The following is a 19,692-nucleotide window of genomic DNA, read 5'->3' on the forward strand; positions in this document are numbered from 1 at the left end:
TTCTGACCTAGAGAAGATTGCTTATGTACACCATCAATGGATAACACATCCAAACCCATTTCTCGTCTTGCAGAATCCGCAACCATATATTCAAGCTTTCAGCAAAGAATACAAACTCGGGAAACCATAAATTCGCAGCCAAAATCGAGGAAATCTGTAACATAATCCCCAATACAAACAGAAGCAGCTATTTCAGAATATCGGCGAAGCAACAACATTCCATAAAGTCGATCGAATCCTAGTAACAGATTATCTTTCCGCTACATTCAAAAGTTGTCTTGCCAACAATGTCTTGAAACATATTCAATTTTCTCTAGCAACAAATCAGTTGTCAGTAGAGGAAGCCAAGTTCTAGACAACAATACCAACAGAAGGGTTCTCAAGTCAAAGCCTCTCGAACAAATCTCTCATCTTATGGTGCTAACATCTTAATTCATACAGATCCAAATAAATTAATCAAGTGCAAATGTTTCTTCAGCCTAAGAAGAATTAGTTACATAGTCTGATTTGTGTTCTGTCCTTCAGAAAATTAACTGTCACAAAGCAACAAAAAAGCATTTCTAATAGTCTTTGGGAATACGGTACACAAGTATGAATAAAGCCGGCGACATAACACACTTCCATGCGCTATGCTAAATAATTTGTGACATAATCTGGATATGCAATACATGATTCTCCATACACCAGGAAGAAAATAGTCGATTTCCACACAGCAATTGGTTACATATACATGTTGCGTTGCACATCAATCCACACTATTATTTATTTATTTTATAATAGTAGCTTCGTGTGAGATGCACAAACACAATATGTGATACGCATAAAGGGATACTATCATAAGATATGAATCTAAAAGAAGAGACATAGCGTCGAACATTGTCACAATCATAAAACATCAAGCAAGTATCAGAAAAGGTTAGAGAATCTAGATGGGATAAATGAATTACTTTGATGTAAAAGCATATACAACAACAGATCTCCAACTTTAGTATCACATACAATATATTTAGTTTACCGATCACTGAAATAGAAAGTTCTGAGCAAAAAGATCAAGAACAATTTGCATGAAGCAGAAACATTTCTAACACATGTTAGCACAAGTGGTAAGACAATTGTAGTATCTAATTTCGAATGAAGACGAGTAGACAAAATAAAGGCATTTCACTGACAAAATAAAAGAACTTGGAGTACATTCAAAATGCCCCAAACAATTACCAATGACCGCAAGCAACCATTATGCGCTTAACTAAAGTACACAACCCATAAACCGACACATGCGTTCATAACAGAGGTACCCATGGTCTAGCATCGGTAGCTGGTTGGTCCTAGTATTGACGCATCTGCAACAGGTCAAGATAATAAAAAATCAAACATTTCAAGGAAGCCAAAATAAGTAGTTTTTTTGTTCTCACTTGGACAAAAACTTCAGAATTTACTCGTCGGATCAACAGATATAATGAACCACTCTAAACTCTAAAGTACCTTTTAATCTATCCAAATGCTAAAGATTTTTTCTAAAAACATATTAACTATGAAGACTGAAAAAGAAACAAATTCTGCATAATTTATCAAAAATAAAGAAAGAAAGAAAGCATTCGAGCTTAGAGATTGTAAACATCTTTACCTTGAGTTGATTCAGGTATCCTTGAGGCCACTATCAGCAAGTACCAACAACTCCCTCTTCCTTAACAAGCCCACCTTGAGAAGCTTTGAGGACTCCTGTTTCATCCCTCACCACTTGACCCATGGGATTGGGGGCATGAGCCAAACTAGTCAACCTACCCTTCGCCTCCTCGTCCATGACATGGTTCTGCACCCCTATCAATGGATCCGCCTTATTCGTAGCTTCCACGGTGCCCTGAACTGGTGTCTGCGCCATCCCTATAGGCTCCTGAAACCTCATCCATCTATCCCGCTCTCTGTTTTGAACTCTCTTCTGTCCCACCATGGCTGCAACTGTGCTACTCAACTTCGGCATCTTTTTCTTTGGGTCCATGACTTCAGGTCTGGGATCCGGTGCTGCAACATGATCGGTTTCCTTGTTCTTCTTCTCCTTCTCGGTCTGCGACAACAGAAGAACCTTTTCGAGGGCTTCCCTCGCTCGCTTCCTCGCAACCGCTGCCTCCCTGACCTTCCTCTCGGCGTCTGCCCTGGTGGCCGCGGCCGCCCTGCCCATGGACACAGCCGCCAGTTTCGCGGCGGCCAGAAGCACCTTAGCCGACTTGAGATCTATTGATTTCTCCGCCACGAGCGAGAAGTAGGAGGAGGAACCACCAAGGTCGGAGCAGCTAGGGCAGACGAAGGATGCGGCGGGATTCGGGAGGCAGGCGGAGTGGGCGACGGCGGGGCAACCGGAGCAGCGCACGACAGGGGATGTACCGCCGTCGAGGAGGAGATCGAAGCAGGAGGTACAGAAGGCGCCGGGGTGATAGCGGAGGACGCAGGAGGTGCAGAGGCGGCAGAAGACGGTGCGGTGGCGGACGTGGTGGAGCGGCCAGGGGTCACGAGCGCCACACCCGTCTCCGCCGCATCCGGCCGGCCGGAGGTCCCTCTTCACCTGAGCGTGCGTCGTCATGGCCGCCGCACCATCACGATTCACGGCCTCGAAACCCTATAACAAGAGAGATCTCGCGTCGTGGACGTAAGCGTTGAGGCCTCCCCCAAATCAATCAATCGAGAGAGAGAGAGAGAGAGAGTTAGCGCAATCTGTCGCAGTTTCGGGGATTCTTCTCCCCTCGTCTTTGAGCTTCGTTTTAGGGTTTGGGGTTCACTCTCAAACGGCTCTCCCTGGTCCGGTGCGGCCACGAGCGAACTCGGTGGGACCAGCAATCGAGAGAGTAGCCCGTCGGGTGCGCGTCGTTGGGTCAGTTTTCCGCAGTCAAAAAGCTGCTAACCTCGTGCAATGCACGTGATTTTACCGTAGGTTTCCGAAGACGTTCTCCTCGATGTCTACGTAATTAGGCTCAGTTCGATCTCAGCCACGTGGCTTCATTCCGTGTGTGATCACTCCAATCTTGGATAACCAACGGTTAGATGAGAGGAAACCACTATCACGTGCATTTCGGTACAATGGACTCGACGAGATCACAAAACGGTTCGGCCCAATCTCCAATGTGCCGTTGTGATCGAAGGATCCCAACTGACGAAGCACGGGAGGTGATCACCGTCGCCTTTTCCCCATAGCCGGAGCACTAATAATGAAGCAGAAGATGAGACCCTTCAAAGACGAGTTCTCCTTCCGTTCGCCCTCCTCTCCTCTCGATTCCCCTTCCCCGATTCCGTAGAAAGTTCTTCATTTCTTCTCTTGTTTCTTCCCGTGTGTGGCAGAGGAGCGGCTCGCGGAATCGAGGGATATCCTCGCCAAGTACCCCGATCGAGTGCCGGTAATGACCTAGCCTTCTTTGACTCTTGATTTGCCTCAAATCTATCGCGTATTAATGGGTGGAGATGGCGAAGATTTCCGCTTGCTCCTATTTGGGAATGATCGTGGTTGCGTCACGTCAATGTTAGAGTCTTGCTGAGCATACTTTGGGTCTTAATTCTACCGATGCCAGTAGCATAGAAAAAGCCCTAATTTTTGGGCTTAATTGCGAGAACTCTATAGTGATTATAAATAGTAATTACTACATGTTAAGAATCATGTGAACCATGTTGTGATTAAGGTGTATAGTTTCTATAGTCATTATACATAGTAATTACTACATGTTAAGAATCATGTGAACCATGTTGTGATTAAGGTGTATTTAGTTTCTATAGTCATTATACATAGTAATTACTACATGTTAAGAATCATGTGAATCTTGTTGTGATTAAGGTGTATTTAGTTTCTGGTGTGAGTCAAACACCAGCACATTTTACCAATATAGCTTCCATGATAGTTGCCTTATAGCTATTTGATTTTTCATTTTGCTTCATCGGGTAATTGTTGATAGGTTCTCGAGGAGTGCTCTCCCGGATATGGAAAAGAGAAAGTAAGTCAAGTGTTTCCGCAGCCATATAGTAGCACTTCATCATCTAATAGTCAAATTTGCTGCTTTTTGTTTTTTTTATCATTACATACTTCTAGTTATTTTATTTTTGTGTGTGTGTGGAAGAACTTTTTTTCCCCTTTTCATTATTCTTTGCTTGCATTGTAGTTCTAGTTGTTTATAGGATCGCACTGTTCAAACTTTAAGTGTGCCCTTAACTATGGTTATTTTGTACATTCAATATGCCATGTTGTTAGAGGTATTTTTGTTAAAGCAAAACTGCAAGCATCCATATAAATGCAACTGTTGAATATTTTGCTCATTTGAATCTCATGTGGTAATATAGTGGTGATGAGTTCTCACCTACTGTGCAAAGGAATAATAGGCCATTTTGTCACTTAGTTACCTTTTTCTTAGGCTATGTTAATCTTGTGTATTGTAAAGGTATTTAATATATTGTCAAATGGAAGAAGAATGAAGTAAATTGGCTATGGTAGAGATAATCCCAGGATATAGCTTCATTTAGTCAGTGAGGGACCTCTGGCAATGACTTCTTTGACCTTCTTCTACCTCTCTTTTCTTTTCTTTTTTTCCCAACATGAAAGAAGAATTATATTATCTTATGGAATGGATACAATATAAATGGATACTAGTGAGTAGGATAACCTCCAGTCCAGAATTTACAGGATGGGTAGCTGGACCAAAATTGGCTGCCTAATTGGAACTCTGGACCGTTCCCTACAAACATGTATTTTGAACTCCCAAAACACATTCCAGGATACCAAGAATGACTCTTATAATATAAGCAATAACCCAAGTATGCTTGTCATTGTTGTTCAACATGTCAACCAAAACATGCAGGTTCTACCTGTAGGCAATGAATGCCAGGCATCCCTTCTGCATTCATTCCTCGATGTATTGTGCTCCACAAAACAGAAGAGCTATCGGCACTCAGTTTATAACATCCCTGTTGGGTCTTTCTCATCTGCATGCTCTACAAGGCATCAGTTATAGCCTGGGATTGATTTTTCTTGTAGTTGTTATCTTTTCCTGGAAGCCATGCATATTTGCTTATGTTATCACTGTTCTCTCATGATGCTCAGGGTGGATACTTGTTATGTTATCAATGTAAGGATATAGCTAGGGAACAACAACAAATCATGGTTTTCAACTACTTATGCTGATTACATGGATCATTTCCTACCACTGAGTTCTTATAAAGCAATATTACTAGTTGATCAAAAGGACATAAGATGAGTAGGATACTTGAATCAACACCATAAAAGATGAGTAGAATACTTGAGAGTCAACACATGTTTACTGGGGGTCAAACCCTTATTGTTGCTAGGAAATAATTATCTAAACTGTCTTTACTACAAAAGAAATTATTTGGTGATGTGCATATGGATTTCTCTTGTCTAGAGATTTATATCGCCTTTACCATCCTTCTGCAGATATCTGGTGCCGAGAGACATGTCTGTTGGGCAATTCATTTACATATGAAGTGATCCTGGGAAAGCCCTTTTTGTGTTTGTCAAAAATACCTTACCACCAACAGGCACTAGTCTGTATCGTCTTCTTCATGCATTCACCACAAGATCGATTCATTTCTGGTCATGCGTGCTTCTCCATAGCTGATTTCACAGCCACACTTTTGGATTCCATATACGAGTCATACAAAGATGTGGACGGCTTCCTGTACATGTCTACAGTGGCGGAAAGATTTTTGGTTAAGTAAATATTGATATATATCAATGATCTATATAAACAGTGATGTGTAAATGATGATGGGGATGTTTTATTCGGGGCTAATTATATATTATGCTCTATAGTTAGTTATATTTAACGTCTTAGTCTCTATACTTTAAGAATATACATTGACATTTTTATAGTTACGAAAGTGAAACATCTAGATTCATTAATATTAATGATGTTAGTTTTACCAATAAAAACACGAAAATAAAAGATAAAAAGATAATTTTAACATTCGGTGACGAATGACATCAGTGGTAGTATATGACTATGGTGGTAGTGGACGATGGCATCGTTGGTGTTGATGTTAACATAATTACTTGGTTGCCTTCGACGACGATAAGGTCCACTCTCATCGTAATACCACTCGCCTCCATGAGGAGCGTCCTGTCGATCTCATTGTTACGCACCCTATGTCGACGTAGATGGTGGTGGCCACTCCCTATCCCCCTACTCCTTTCCCATCTCATTCTTTTAGGAGTAGTGTCTCAGTATCCTCAAATCCTTCTCCCACCTCATTGTAGCTGACGATGCCTTTGCACTCCCTCTTCTTCCCTCTCCATCATGCGTAAGAAGTGCTTCGTCGCCTCTCCCGACCTATTTGCAATTGTGCACGCCCTTTGCTCTGATGGCCTCCCGCACGATTGTGACGACGTGGATGAGCTCTGGTTAGTGCCCAACGCCATGCCACAAAGGGTAGCACCCATCGTGTGGGAGGCCATTGGAGCAATTTAGTCGACAATGGACATTGCTCTCTATGGCACACTGTCCATCGTGTAGGAGGCCATTACAACAATTAGGTTGGCAATGTATGTGATGCCATAGAGGGCGACATCCATCATACGAGAGGCCATTGGAGCAACTGGGTTGGCGATGATTGTTGCCCTCTATCGCATGTCATCCATCGTGTGAGAGGTTAATAGAGCAATTGGGCCATCCATCGTGTGAGAGGTTAATAGAGCAATTGGGCCGACGATGGACGTCACCCTCTGTGGTGACGCATTGGGCACTAACCAGATGGGAGAGAGATTTGAGGATTCAGAGATTTGAGGATTCCGGGATGCTGCTCCTAAGAGAATAGGATTACGAAAAAATGGAAGGATGGGGAGCGACCCTCACCATATACGTTAGGTAGAGCGGGCAATGATGAGGTTGGCAATGTGTTCCTCGTGGAGGCATATGACATCACAATGAGAGACAACCTTATCGTCGTCAGAGGTGGCCAAGTATAGACGTCGATGCTAGCGACATTGTTGTGCGCAACCACTAACATCGTCCGAGATGTTTTACTTCCATAATAATAAAAATGCCAATGTAAAAATCAAAATACAAACTACATGTAATTAACCAGTTTTATCCGGCTGATGACTACTATACCTGTGCAGACTAAGTTCTGCTCTTTTGGTCGGTGGCTAGAATACTGATCGGTAAGACTCGGTTCTTCTCGATAGGAGCGTTTGGCGACGACTGTTAGAAGCAGCAGCAGGTACCACGCACCTTATCTTTTTTCCTATGCAGATAGGCACCTTCATGAATCACACAAGCTTTCACATCAGACACTTCAAAAAGGAACCTTAATTTATTTCCATGATCAAATTAACTTTCAAGCTCAACAATCATGTATTCTAATGTTCACGTGTCAAATTTCTCACTGAAGCTACACATTGTTCCTGAAGCATGGTTTTGATTAGCAAGACAAAATGAAGGGTAGTAAAAGAAATGATCGATGCAATGGTAGTTATGCAGCAGACATGACACAGTCAATAGCTTCTTTGCAAATTCCTGTCATCGTGGCCTCCGGTCCATATACCTGCAACAGAAAGTCATTGGATGAGCATATGGCCAACGAATTCGATAAGTGTCTCCCCTCATAGAGAAGATGTGCATCGAGTTACCTCCAGAGGAACTCCGAGCTCCTCGCCCACTTTCCTCATTTTTGCCAGACCAGTCTGATAATTTGGTCCCCCTCTTCTAACATAGATGTGCATCCTTGCTGCCTTCAGCTTTGATTCCTGTGAATAAATATGGAAGAAGTACATCATGAGTTGGAGAAGATACAAAACGGCTGTAATTTGGTGAACTAACCTTCTCTTTCAGTGCCCTGATGATGCCATTGAATGTAGCAGCAACGTCAGTAAAGTTTGCTATACCTCCTCCAATGAGAAGAGCTCTCTTACGGCCATCTGGATCGGCGGTTGCACACTGATACGGTGAAAAACATCGTGTTCAATGTCAATGCTAAGGAGAAGTCGAACAAAGAATGAACCCAAAAGAAGAGAAACAAGAAGGATGAGGGAGGGAATTCATACATCAAGAACGACTCTGGCATATTGAAGAACCTCTTCCTCATTTGGAGCACCACTGTACTCCGCATAGTTTCCAAGTTCAGATGCATAGCCCAGATCTCCGACCTAATAAACGATGAATTCAAATTTCAAGGCAGAAATTTCTGTCATAAGGCTTAACAGACTGAAGCAATCTAATGTGATCAAAGTCCTACATAAATTTTGCGAAAAACTGAGATGTGACGGAAGCAAGCTAACCGTATCAGCATAAATGACACTAGCACCACCACCAGCTACCATTGTCCATATGCGTCCTTTTGGATTTAGGACAGTGAACTTCAAGGAGGCACTGGTCTGCAACAAAGTAATCAAAATCATTTAGTATGCTCAAAACAGAATGGAAAAACATCATGATTACAACTCCAACACACAAAATTGGTTGGTTTGTTAGAATAGGATGGGATTTGTACAGCCAGAAGAAAATTAAATGATATATGCAATCTCCGATCCTGTGCAAGGTCTAGTATATTCTAAAAAAACTACGTTATCTATATAAAGAAAACAGTATCAAATCAAGCATAAAGAATTCTCATGACCTCTTGCACATGTCCTGCATCTTCTGACAAGAAGATGCTAGATGTCACCAGAAAAGCTCCATAAGGGAGGCAGTATCAGTTGGTCAATGAGTAATTACCGATTGAGTTGAGACAGCTTATAGAGGTATCTCAAAGTAACAATAATGGATTGGCAAAAAGAAATGTAAATGCTTTACTGGATATCAGGAACCCTCAGTCCTGCAGCTGTTCCTTTAAAGGTAATGGTGAATTCCTAAACCTTACAGCCGATGGCTCATTGAACAGATCTATCTTTACATTGTAGCATGCTGGTTCGCCATTAGTATCATATATAGAAAAGTTAATCCGTATGATTGCAATTATAAATTGTTGCAGATTTTACAGCAAAAGAAGAGAAGCAACTAAACAGATACAGCATGGAAACATACACAGAATATCAACAAAGAAAGCTTAAACTGCATAACAGTTGTCATGCACAGATTAACAATTAATGTTTAAAACCATTCTCACTAATATTTTATGGTCAATATACCATAAAGCTTGAATGTAGAAAGAAAAATATCAAAATGCAAATCCTTTTTCATCATCATTATTGTGTTCAAAATATACTTGAATAGCATAAGAAAGAAGCTGTTGTATGACTGGAAAAAGACATCCAAATCAAAATTCACTTTTTTAAAAGGACAAAGAAAAAAAAGCAAAGATCCCCTCCAGACATCTTAAGCCCATAGTCATAGCATCAAATAAGTGACCATCAAAGGATGCAAAGAATTAAAAATAAGACCTCTTGGACTTCCCCCAAAACTCTCATATACCTAAGCTGCACGAGTTCAAGATATTTTCATAATAGTAACTCACTGCACTACAGTAGCTGATAGATATAATTTGTTCTTACTGCACTACAGTAGCTCATAGATATAATTTACTTTTAGATCATCCAGAAAGTGAAAACCAAACTTCAAAATGTCCAGGAACAAGAAGAAACAATGGGGATGGATCAAAACACAACAAACCAAATACAATTCAAACAGCAGGCAAGCTAGTTAGCTTTAGAAAAGTTCAAGTAACATTATCAATCCAGTTAATATCATTTCCAGCATTTTCATGTCTGATAAAAACCAAAACTACTGATAATTCTTTTCTAAGATTTATATCTGCACTCAAATTCAGTTTTGATTCAACAGATGGCATGATTTGGTTTGGAGGTCTCCAAAAAAATTTAAAAAGATCGTTGCATAAAGTTTATTAGCAGTAAACTGTTGGACCAGCTAAAATGTCAACTACATCCATCATAATGCTAAATGCAAATGATAAGCTAGAGCACAATGAAGTTGGATCTCAAAAGAGGTGAAACAATAAGGAAAATGAAAGAGTACAAAGCAATGCGCCAAACTGTAGAGTATACATGACCACACAAAATTAAGATGTTTCTAATAACATGGGCTATTATAAATACAAAACTTGTCAACTTCCTGTAAAAGGTACCAATTAAATAGAAATGAAAAGATGTAATCATCAATGCTGCTACCTTCTCATCGAGTTCATGAACAAATTTTTCTGTAGGGCTCAGGACTCTTCCAAAAGGAAGTGGGAAGTCAATGCCTCCCCACCTACACAGCGTGTTAAATTTCATCAAGAAGTTAGTCAAAGAATGTCTTCCATAAGCCAATCTTCAAGTCAAAGAATTATAGCCTACTTTTTGAAGTTCTTGAAAGCAGCCGTATCATCCAATTCTCCTCGCATATCCAGTGGGTATGGTTCACCATTTACCAAAGTAAATGGGTTCATCTCTATAAAACTGAAATCCAAATCTGTAAAAGATGCAAGGGACCAAATCAATGCTAACTATGAATCATGAGCACAAAAATGAAACAAGGGGTGAACCAAAAAACATATCTACAGATTAAGGACACTAAGTAGCAAATAGAAAGATCTATTCAAATATGTCATCAAGAAGAAGACTTCTGTAATAACCTATGAACAATCTACTTCTTAACATATGTGCATTACCACCTTCTATATCTATATATTGCATATAACATATTTGGAGGCAAGAACATAGAAAACAGCATTGTGTGGGAATCTATTATTAGGTGAACATATACAGTCAGATGTTTAATTTCCTGGCTTACCTTGGAACACAGTAAAAACTCCCTTAATAAAGTCCCCTATCTTCCCTCGTACCTGAGCCAATTAATGCAACAAGGGATCCTAGTTATAGCAACAATGAAGTATATCACCATAATATATAATTTCTGATGGTTACTAGTATAATAAGAAAAGCAAGCAAGCGATAATTTGATGTATAGCTACGAACGAGTGCACCACACCTCCAATGGAAGCGTTGCGATCAAAGGAGCACATGCCTCGCCTGTCATAGGCTTCTCTGTAGGAAGATATACCGTCTTGACCTTGTCCCAGTTCTCCTCTATTTCAATGCCTCCACACTCTGAGAAGCTGACGGTGCAACCCAGCCTCTCGGACACAATAGAGAGGTAGTATTCTTGATCGTGGGGAACAAATGGCTCGATTATGAACGTGGTGATCGGAGCCTTGCACCCTCCCATCTCAACCTTTGAGCAAAAAGAAAGTATATTAGATTCCATCACACGGTTATCTCATTGCATAAGAAGATCATAAAACATCATAGATCACCTCCACTCCCAGACGTTCCTTGACAAACTGAGCCGCCTGAGCCAGATCTAGGTTGAGAGCCACCAAACCACTCTTTCCACGCTTGCCGAACAGCATGTCGGGCTTCACGACCAACTTCATGGACGAAAGCCATGGCTCCTTGTTCACCAACTCATTGAAGTCCGTCGATTCCGTCACCTACATCAACTCAACCATCACGAAAAATAGTCTGAAACCCCTCATTTTGAGGACCAATTTCGACCGACGCGCGACAACTAGAACGCATTCATCATCCCGTCCAAAGAAATTAGATTCAAACTTCACAGGAAACCATACGAATCGATCATCGAGAACATAAAACGACCAAACAACCCCGGAAACGGACGATCGTAAGAGATCGATAGACCGAGGCTCTGTTATCGATTGGGGACGGATGAGAGCACCTGGACGGATCGGATCTGGAGATCGATGCCGGCGAGACGCTTGAGGTGCTCCTTGAGGAGACGCTTGGAATCGTACTCCCGGATCTTCTTCCTGGCCATCGCCTCCCTTCTTCGGTTCTTCCGCCCGTGGCTCCAACGGACACGATCACCACGCCCCTAAGCAACGCTAGACATCGCTTTAAATAACGTTCGGAGATGATCAACTTGGAGTATTGGACGGCCCAGATTCGTTTGGCGGGTAGGTGGGCGCTTCGCATCGATGGAAGAGACGGGTTAGCTTTGGCGGACAGTGGCCGACGCATCCACCTACCCCTCGGCGGTCGCTAATTGCCGCCGCATAGTTTTATTAATAGTGGAAACTTTATGCGAGATCCGACATCCACCGTCGATATTGTTCAGGGAAACTATATGAACCGTAGGATTCGGGTGCGCAAATATTGTGCAGGTTATGTATGTCCCACTTTTTTTTTGTTTTGATCGAACCGTTCATCTGACGTGATCAAATTAATTTGGAAAAGATAGACGGTGGGAGTACCGTTTTGGAGGGATTACTTAGTAACTCTTTAAATCGTGTGTTGGGAAGGTTCGGTGGCCTGTTAGCGGTGGTTGGGAACTCGATCCTCTCCAGTTATGTTTGAAAATAGGATCTTCCAGTTGTATCGTGGCGATGGCACAGGACACTGTCCGCTGCGTTGGTCGGCGCACGTGCTGTGATGGAAGTTCTGGATTGGGCCGCAAGAAAGTATATGAGCCAATTTTGTAGATCCGAATTATAAGTGGCTAAACTCTATTTATTTCATCATTTGCTTATTTGGCATTTGAGTAATGGATTATTGATGGTGTTAACAGAAAAAAAAAAAAATCATTAATATCTTGATTAGTCCGATGTGACCCAGACCCACATATATAAAGTTGTCTAATGTGAAAATATCAAACTCCCCAGATATCACTTGAAGACTGAAATTGAGAAGTATTCCGATCTTAAGTTAATAACTTGAAGAATAAGAGTGTAGATGTGAGTGGTAAAAAAAAATCTCTTTTTTCATTGTGTTGAAAATCATATTTTATATATAATCATAAAGAATAAAATATTTTATAAACTATTCCACGAAGAATTAGTCTTTAATAATCTCCAACAATCTTTCTAACCTATAACCATTTATATTGGACTTTTGCTAGGTAGACGGGTGAAAAGTGGCATTCGTTTTCTTATTTTACCTTGACATCACATGAAGATGATATGCTAGATGATGATTAATTGATAATGTACTTTCTATATGACCAATATAATAAAAAAATCAATACGTTTAAGAGTCCTATATTTTGTTGATATAAACTCATGTGGACCTCATGAAAACTAATCAAACTACATCCTCATTCCTTCTACAAATTATCACCATATTTTCTAAATACCTTTGTTCTCTTTTGTAGATGCAAAATATCTCCTTGCTAATAAAGAAAGTCAATATTATCAAATTTTAACCAGCATTTGATAAATGTAAGAATATCTTCAAATAAAATTTGCAATTTATCTTCTAGCAGCCAGCATGACACAATTAATTAGCTCTGCTAAATTCTCTTCCATTAGTTGCTACATTAGAAGTCAACTTTTTGTTATCTAGATATTACTTTCTTCCTCATAGGTAACCTCACCCCTTTCCCTATGAGACGATTAGAGTCGAAGAAGATTCGATTGGGGGAGATTCTGATGTACTGCTTATATGTTCGAGATGAGATTTTGATGATCAATCATATGTCCAAGCCTCTTAGGGGTTCTAATGCGTCAGGATACACATTGGTTTCATTAGAGATCGTGTATAAGCAATTAATGATAGAATAAGATCCCGATCTAACCCTTCCTATGATATAAAACAACAGAAGTCTTCGGTCTGAAATTTTTATTTAAGGTTGGGAGACTAATGATTGATTCAAATGAACTTGTATGTTCTTCAGAGATTTATTCATGTCAATGACGGGAAAAATTCTCAAGTTTGGAAGATTAACCTTTATAATTGAATGACTAGTAAAGGGAGGCTAATGATTGATCCGAGTGGATTTTTATGTCCTTCGAAAGTTTATTCCGAATCATTAGCGAAGGGCGATTGCAAGTACATCTAGGTAGATTACAGTGGATGCGTGTCTTGGCACAAGCTTCATCTTTATAGGATAGGAGACATTAATTTGATGCTTTGAGATGCGTGAGAGGAACTCGTGATTCGTATCTCTCGACCGATCGTAGCAACACGGCACTGTTGTGACAATTTTATGGGCGATTTTATGAAAACGTCCTTTGAACTTTCACTTATTCTCACTTATAACCGTGACAGCCAAATGTTGCATAGAGAAAGGCCTTAAGTGGGAATAAAACCCAAAGGGAGCCTTAATTGTGAATAAAATAAAAGGGGCTTTTTCTGGGGATAATATTTGGTATTGTCTGTGTTTTGTTCCGTGAATTGTGAATATATAGTAGCAGAAGAGGTGTAAATTAAGTTTATACGAAGGTTTCAATTGAAAATTTTAACCCCGACGTTCACACCCTCTGTAAATAAAAAGCCCGAAAAGGTTTAAAGCGAAAAAATACTAGAAAAAGACAAATGAAAGTTCGAGCTCGTGTTCACACGAGTCTCATTTCTCTCCTCAACCCCGAGGTGAGAGTGCGAAGGTCGAGAGAGAGAGAGAGGGGGGAACGTCAATTCTTCGATCTCTTGATGATCTGTTTCCCAGTGATTCTCGTTGCCTGATCGGTGGCTGAATTTCTCTTCGGTGAGAATCGCAGCCCGAACTCTTCTTTCTTATTCTGTTTAACAGGTTTTTAGGTTTGAGCTTGCTATGATCTTCTCCCAGTTGTTGATCTGATAGATCCGTGCTCTCTCGACCTTTTGTGGTACTTTCTATCCGTCTTTGTGTTCAGATCTGTAATGATTTCGACTGTCAGAGCAGATCGAAGGAGATCTTATTAGGGTTTGACGCTTTACATTTTTTGGTCCTTTGTTGCCTATGGAAGTTCGTTGCTTAAATCTTGTTTTTTCCTTCTAGGTCCAGGGTCTGTGTTATGATCTGAATCAGTTGCTCTTGCTCTTCTATCTCTTAGATTTTTTTTTTCTTCTGTTTTCTCCTAATATAGAGTATTTCGTTATAGTTGCTGCAGATATGAGTTAGATATGCTTGAGCTTCCCTAGTGATCATGGAGCTCTATTTCGTTATAGTTGCTGCAGATATGAGTTAGACATGCTTGAGCTTCCCCAGTGATCATGGAGCTCCTTGTTTGACTGACGTTCGAACGTTGTTTGAGGATAGCATAATTACATGTTTGTGTTTCATGATGAAGAAGTGAAATGTTTGCTGCAGAGGTCATGGGTGATCTTTTATGGGAATCTTAGTTTGAGAAGACCAGTTACGTGGTTGAGAAGTTTCACAATGGATTCCCTTTTCAGTGGTATTCACGGATGGCAAGTTTGGTAAAACTGGAACCTAGATCAACCGAAACGTCTAAGATGATGCCCATTAATTAAGTGGTTGATGATTTCGTTTGTTAGTCTTTATAAGTTGCTAAAATTAGGTGAAGCTGTAGACTGGGGATTTGGTCCTTTATGATCTGGGAGATCAGGGTTCAAGTCTTGGAAATAATCTTTCTAAATATAGAAGGAAGACTGCATACATTGATCATCCCCACACCTGATATTAACAAGAGCCTCATGAACTGGGTATGCCTCTTTTATGGGCTGGGTATTTCTGTGTGATTGTCATCTGATATTGCTTTTAGGGATATGTTTTCAAGAATGGGTTTGTTATGATGGGGACCAGTAAGTTAATTTCTGTGGCTGATTAATGATGCTGGAAATTAATGACAGTTAATTTGGTCAAAGGCAACACACATTGACTTGTCGCATGAAATTTAGTGTTCCTTTGCTAGCTTTTGCTGCACTTCATTAATTTCTGTGGATGATTAATGATGCTGGAAATTAATGATAGTTAACTTGGTCAAAGGCACCATACATTGACTCTGCTGTGTTGTATCTAAATGGAAAGATATAAGACGTAACGTTGTACTTATTTTAGCTGTTTTATTCTGTTGTTTGGTAGCTATTATCAATTCGATGTAATGTGAGCAAAGTTGAGAGTTGGTTAAACATTCAATGGCCTCCTCTGTTGATCTATATAAACAAGTTCTATCTTTTACATGCCTTCGGATATAAATTTGTTACTCTTTATCTGTTTGAGTATCTGCTTTGATGTAGATGTTTGTAAGCACTGTATGTTTATGAGCCTAATTCTCAATTATTTGTACAACATTGAACATTGCATGAGGTTCTTTTGAATTTGCATTCCAGAAATTATGCCTCAAGGCTCGTCTTAATGACATGAATTCTGGTTTCTTTATAGGTACTTGTTCTCGGGATCCGTTTCTTTTACATGAGGAACTGGTTACAGAGATCATTAAATTACCTTCTGTACTGAATGGCTTCAATTAGCTTGCCACCCTCATCAGGGCCGAAAGATACCACTGGTAGTAGTGTTTCTGTGGACACTTTGCCAGATGCAATGAATGTTATGAAAATAAAAGATGATAAGGTAAGTAAATACACTGAGTGATGAATTGAACCAATGCTGCTTTATCTATTTCCCATTATTGTAAGTGGAAAAAATGCTGCAATTATTTGAGAAGCAAACATGTGGATCAGTAATTATTTATACGGTAATTGTAGGAAGTGGAAGCTACTGTAGTTGATGGCAACGGGACAGAGACAGGTCATATAATTGTGACAACTATAGGTGGCAGAAATGGCCAGCCAAAACAGGTAAATCTGCTAGCTCTGTGAATATTTCCAAGTGAATTGATTCTAAAAATACCTGTTACCTGATGTTGCTCATCCAATTCATCATCATTGTTTTGCATTTGTCAGTTTCTACTCCTTTGTTAACTTATTTTGGATGCCTGGCAGACTATAAGCTACATGGCTGAGCGTGTTGTCGGGCATGGATCATTTGGAGTCGTATTCCAGGTGAGTTTAGCAGTTTCCTTGTCTGCTAGAATAGTAACTTAGGATTACCTGTAGCTCTGCAATATTTTGTATTTATCTGTTCTACTAATCATTTTTCTACCTTTAGGCAAAATGTCTAGAGACGGTTGAGACAGTAGCTATAAAGAAGGTTCTTCAAGACAAGAGGTACAAGAACCGTGAGTTGCAAACCATGCGTCTTCTTGATCATCCAAATGTTGTTTGCTTAAAACATTGCTTCTTTTCAACAACTGAAAAAGAAGAGCTTTATCTTAACTTGGTTCTTGAGTACGTACCTGAGACTCTTCATCGAGTAATCAAGCACTATAACAAGATGAATCAGCGTATGCCATTGATATACGTGAAACTTTATATGTATCAGGTAAATTTAAACTTCTTTTGTCAGGCTTCATTTGACAAATCGTTTTATTGGGAAAGTTCATTTGAAACAAACTTTTTCCATTTACCGTGTTTACTTTCAAGTTTCAACATTAGATTTGTGCTCGTTTGAGTCATTCTCATAGGCTGCTCTTGTTATTTTCTTAAAGTGCTATGATGTTATTATTGCCATCCAGTTATTAATTGAATGAACCAACTCGGGAAAGTACCAATGGAACATGCCCTGATTCTTCCTTTGTATTGACAGATTTGTAGAGCATTGGCTTATATTCATGGAAGCATTGGAGTGTGCCACAGAGACATCAAACCACAAAATCTTTTGGTATATATTTTACCATTTTCTTGTGTCCATCTTTCTGGATAGAAAATTGAGCTTCATAACCATTTCCCTGTCTTCAAGGACAAGGAAAATAGATGTATTTGATATGATGTTCATAATGTTGTTCAAATAAGGATTACTTGGAGTCTTTAATTTGTGTCAAACTAACACATGGAAGTTAGTTTCCATATGAAAAGATGTATGTGTATTTGTTTGAGATGTTGAAGTGCATATATAATTGTTTTAGTTGTTCTACATGGTATTTATTGTATATTTACACAGTATCTTTTGCCTATACCTTTCCTAGGTTAATTTATATAATGATGAATATAGCTATATATGTTGATGTGCTTTTGATACGTATTGTTATACTTCTGTAATTATATTAGGTTTTTGTAGTTTAAGTAATATAATTTCTTTTAACTTTTTCCTGTAACAGGTCAACCCACATACACATCAGTTGAAACTATGTGACTTTGGGAGTGCCAAAGTTTTGGTACATCTTCATCCTTTCTGTCGATCCATCAATATTTTTCTTGAATACCTGTGTCTGGATATAGATGACTTTTTTGTTTTAACAGGTGAAAGGGGAAACAAATATATCATACATATGTTCCAGATATTATCGAGCTCCTGAGCTTATATTTGGTGCCACTGAGTATACAACAGCAATTGACATCTGGTCAGCTGGTTGTGTTCTTGCTGAACTTCTTCTAGGACAGGTATTACTGCCTTGTAGCATGTTTTGAATACCATTTTGGTATCAGTTTCAATGTGTTGTTGAAGTTGACACTGACATGTACCACCATCTGGTGTCATTTGGTTCTATACTGATTATTGGTTGGCCTGGTACAGACCAATCAATCTATACTCGTTCAACCTGTATCCTAAACCATGTTTTGTAGTACTCTAGAAGAAAATGAAAAAATGCAAATGATTTCTTTGGACATGTCAACAGCCTTTGTTTCCTGGTGAGAGTGGAGTCGACCAACTTGTTGAAATTATCAAGGTGCCATTCGCAGTTTGCATTTATTATTTTTAGATGTATCATTGGTACCACGATTTTTATTTCTTCTGTTCTTTTGGCATGGTGCAGATTTTGGGTACCCCAACAAGAGAAGAAATCAAATGCATGAATCCAAATTACACTGAGTTTAAGTTTCCACATATCAAAGCTCACCCATGGCACAAGGTAAATTTAGTTAGCATTTCATCATCTTATTTGTTTTCAATTTCAAATCACTTCTATTTTCTTTTATCTCTCCTGTCTACAGTTTTAACCAGATATTGTACTCTTGTCAGATTTTTCATAAACGAACACCACCTGAAGCAGTAGATCTTGTCTCTAGGCTTCTTCAATATTCTCCAAACTTACGGAGCACGGCTGTGAGTTGGCACACTTTTTAACTACTGTAGCCAAGGACTTAAATTAATCCACGTAGAAATTTGGGATGTCTTAGTAAGTTGCTATTCGTGCAGTTGGAAGCACTGATCCATCCATTCTTTGATGAGCTTCGAGATCCAAGTGCTCGATTACCAAATGGTCGTTATCTACCTCCACTCTTCAACTTCAAGCCTAATGGTAAGTCAGGGATGGAACATCCCTTCTGCATAACATTATTCTTTTGCTACCCTCTTTTCATTCATCCTTTCGCCCTCTTGAAAATCATGTTTCTTTATTGACAATGCATGATTATACAGAGTTAAAGGGTGTTCCGACGGAGATTGTATCAAAATTGATTCCGGAGCACGCAAGAAAGCAATGCGCCTTCTTAGGGCTGTGATTTGTTGAATCATGTCACTAGAAAATAGTTTGTGTATCTATATACGGTAGAAAGGAAAAATACTTATTTCTTAATTATTAGCATCGTGTGTGACCTCTTAAGTCTCTTTCTTGTTGTTATTGTCATTGACATCTCTGTCCTTCTCCTTGTCTTTGTTTAGTCTACTTTGTATTACTGTATTGTGGAGTATCAGCACTCCAGATTGCAAGGTATGCTCTTGGGTCCTTGAACATTGTTCAGTATCTTTGCTAACCTATGCTTTTTCTCACACTATATTTAGATATTTTTAGAGAAATCTTGTTGTTTGCTTAAGACTTCAATCAAAACAAATCCTTGCCTCTGTTGTCTCTATATATATTTGTATTCAAGTTGATCGCGGAGGTATTGTATTGGTAAAAGGATCACACTCTAACCACTATGAAAGACCCATTTCCTGTTGTATAATTATGTCATGGATTTGGTTAATAATGTGAATCCAATTAAAGTTTGGCGTTGATATGATATTTTGCAGAGTCTACTGTATTACTTCCTTT

At 39.5% G+C, this 19,692-nt stretch overlaps 3 protein-coding genes and 1 long non-coding RNA gene across 4 annotated transcripts; 2 read left to right on the plus strand and 2 right to left on the minus strand.

The window, feature by feature from the left end:
- Positions 1 to 1,142: 1,142 nt before the first annotated feature.
- Positions 1,143 to 2,834, minus strand: LOC135626959 (uncharacterized). Its single transcript, XM_065132821.1, has 2 exons — positions 1,625 to 2,834; positions 1,143 to 1,340 (listed from the first exon to the last, which is right to left on the minus strand). The coding sequence occupies exon 1, from the start codon at positions 2,573 to 2,575 to the stop codon at positions 1,658 to 1,660; it is 918 nt and encodes a 305-aa protein (XP_064988893.1). The 5' UTR covers positions 2,576 to 2,834; the 3' UTR covers positions 1,143 to 1,340; positions 1,625 to 1,657.
- An 11-nt stretch (positions 2,835 to 2,845) lies between these two features.
- Positions 2,846 to 5,807, plus strand: LOC135626960 (uncharacterized). Its single transcript, XR_010492511.1, has 3 exons — positions 2,846 to 3,383; positions 3,933 to 3,971; positions 5,423 to 5,807. It is a non-coding gene; the product is annotated as an uncharacterized LOC135626960 (long non-coding RNA).
- Positions 5,808 to 7,280: 1,473 nt separating this feature from the next.
- LOC135626958 (ATP-citrate synthase alpha chain protein 2) lies at positions 7,281 to 11,815 on the minus strand. The gene is made up of 11 exons (XM_065132820.1): positions 11,658 to 11,815; positions 11,236 to 11,412; positions 10,911 to 11,153; positions 10,713 to 10,764; positions 10,277 to 10,391; positions 10,109 to 10,190; positions 8,264 to 8,359; positions 8,030 to 8,131; positions 7,806 to 7,922; positions 7,616 to 7,732; positions 7,281 to 7,530 (listed from the first exon to the last, which is right to left on the minus strand). Exons 1-11 carry the CDS (start codon positions 11,754 to 11,756, stop codon positions 7,459 to 7,461), a joined length of 1,272 nt encoding a protein of 423 aa, XP_064988892.1. The 5' UTR covers positions 11,757 to 11,815; the 3' UTR covers positions 7,281 to 7,458.
- Positions 11,816 to 14,259: 2,444 nt separating this feature from the next.
- Positions 14,260 to 19,398, plus strand: LOC135626961 (shaggy-related protein kinase alpha-like). The gene is made up of 13 exons (XM_065132822.1): positions 14,260 to 14,420; positions 16,041 to 16,229; positions 16,364 to 16,456; positions 16,601 to 16,660; positions 16,767 to 17,039; positions 17,304 to 17,378; positions 17,815 to 17,871; positions 17,957 to 18,097; positions 18,334 to 18,384; positions 18,472 to 18,567; positions 18,678 to 18,761; positions 18,855 to 18,957; positions 19,077 to 19,398. The coding sequence occupies exons 2-13, from the start codon at positions 16,116 to 16,118 to the stop codon at positions 19,157 to 19,159; spliced, it is 1,230 nt and encodes a 409-aa protein (XP_064988894.1). The 5' UTR covers positions 14,260 to 14,420; positions 16,041 to 16,115; the 3' UTR covers positions 19,160 to 19,398.
- The last annotated feature ends 294 nt before the right edge of the window (positions 19,399 to 19,692 follow it).

The sequence above is a fragment of the Musa acuminata genome, chromosome BXJ2-11 (genome assembly GCF_036884655.1).
Source record: "Musa acuminata AAA Group cultivar baxijiao chromosome BXJ2-11, Cavendish_Baxijiao_AAA, whole genome shotgun sequence".
NCBI classification, from domain to species: domain Eukaryota; kingdom Viridiplantae; phylum Streptophyta; class Magnoliopsida; order Zingiberales; family Musaceae; genus Musa; species Musa acuminata.

Bases quoted from the DNA above. Each gene is read 5' to 3' on its own strand.
- LOC135626958 (XM_065132820.1), bottom strand. From the start codon at position 11,756: ATGGCCAGGAAGAAGATCCGGGAGTACGATTCCAAGCGTCTCCTCAAG. The intron at 11,154-11,235 runs GTGATCTATGAT...TTTTGCTCAAAG, and splicing joins AGGAACGTCTGGGAGTGGAG to GTTGAGATGGGAGGGTGCAA. The intron at 10,392-10,712 runs GTAAGCCAGGAA...CATCTTTTACAG, and splicing joins AGTTTTTACTGTGTTCCAAG to ATTTGGATTTCAGTTTTATA.
- LOC135626961 (XM_065132822.1), top strand. From the start codon at position 16,116: ATGGCTTCAATTAGCTTGCCACCCTCATCAGGGCCGAAAGATACCACT. The intron at 16,230-16,363 runs GTAAGTAAATAC...CGGTAATTGTAG, and splicing joins TGAAAATAAAAGATGATAAG to GAAGTGGAAGCTACTGTAGT. The intron at 18,098-18,333 runs GTATTACTGCCT...ACATGTCAACAG, and splicing joins CTGAACTTCTTCTAGGACAG to CCTTTGTTTCCTGGTGAGAG.
- LOC135626959 (XM_065132821.1), bottom strand. From the start codon at position 2,575: ATGACGACGCACGCTCAGGTGAAGAGGGACCTCCGGCCGGCCGGATGC.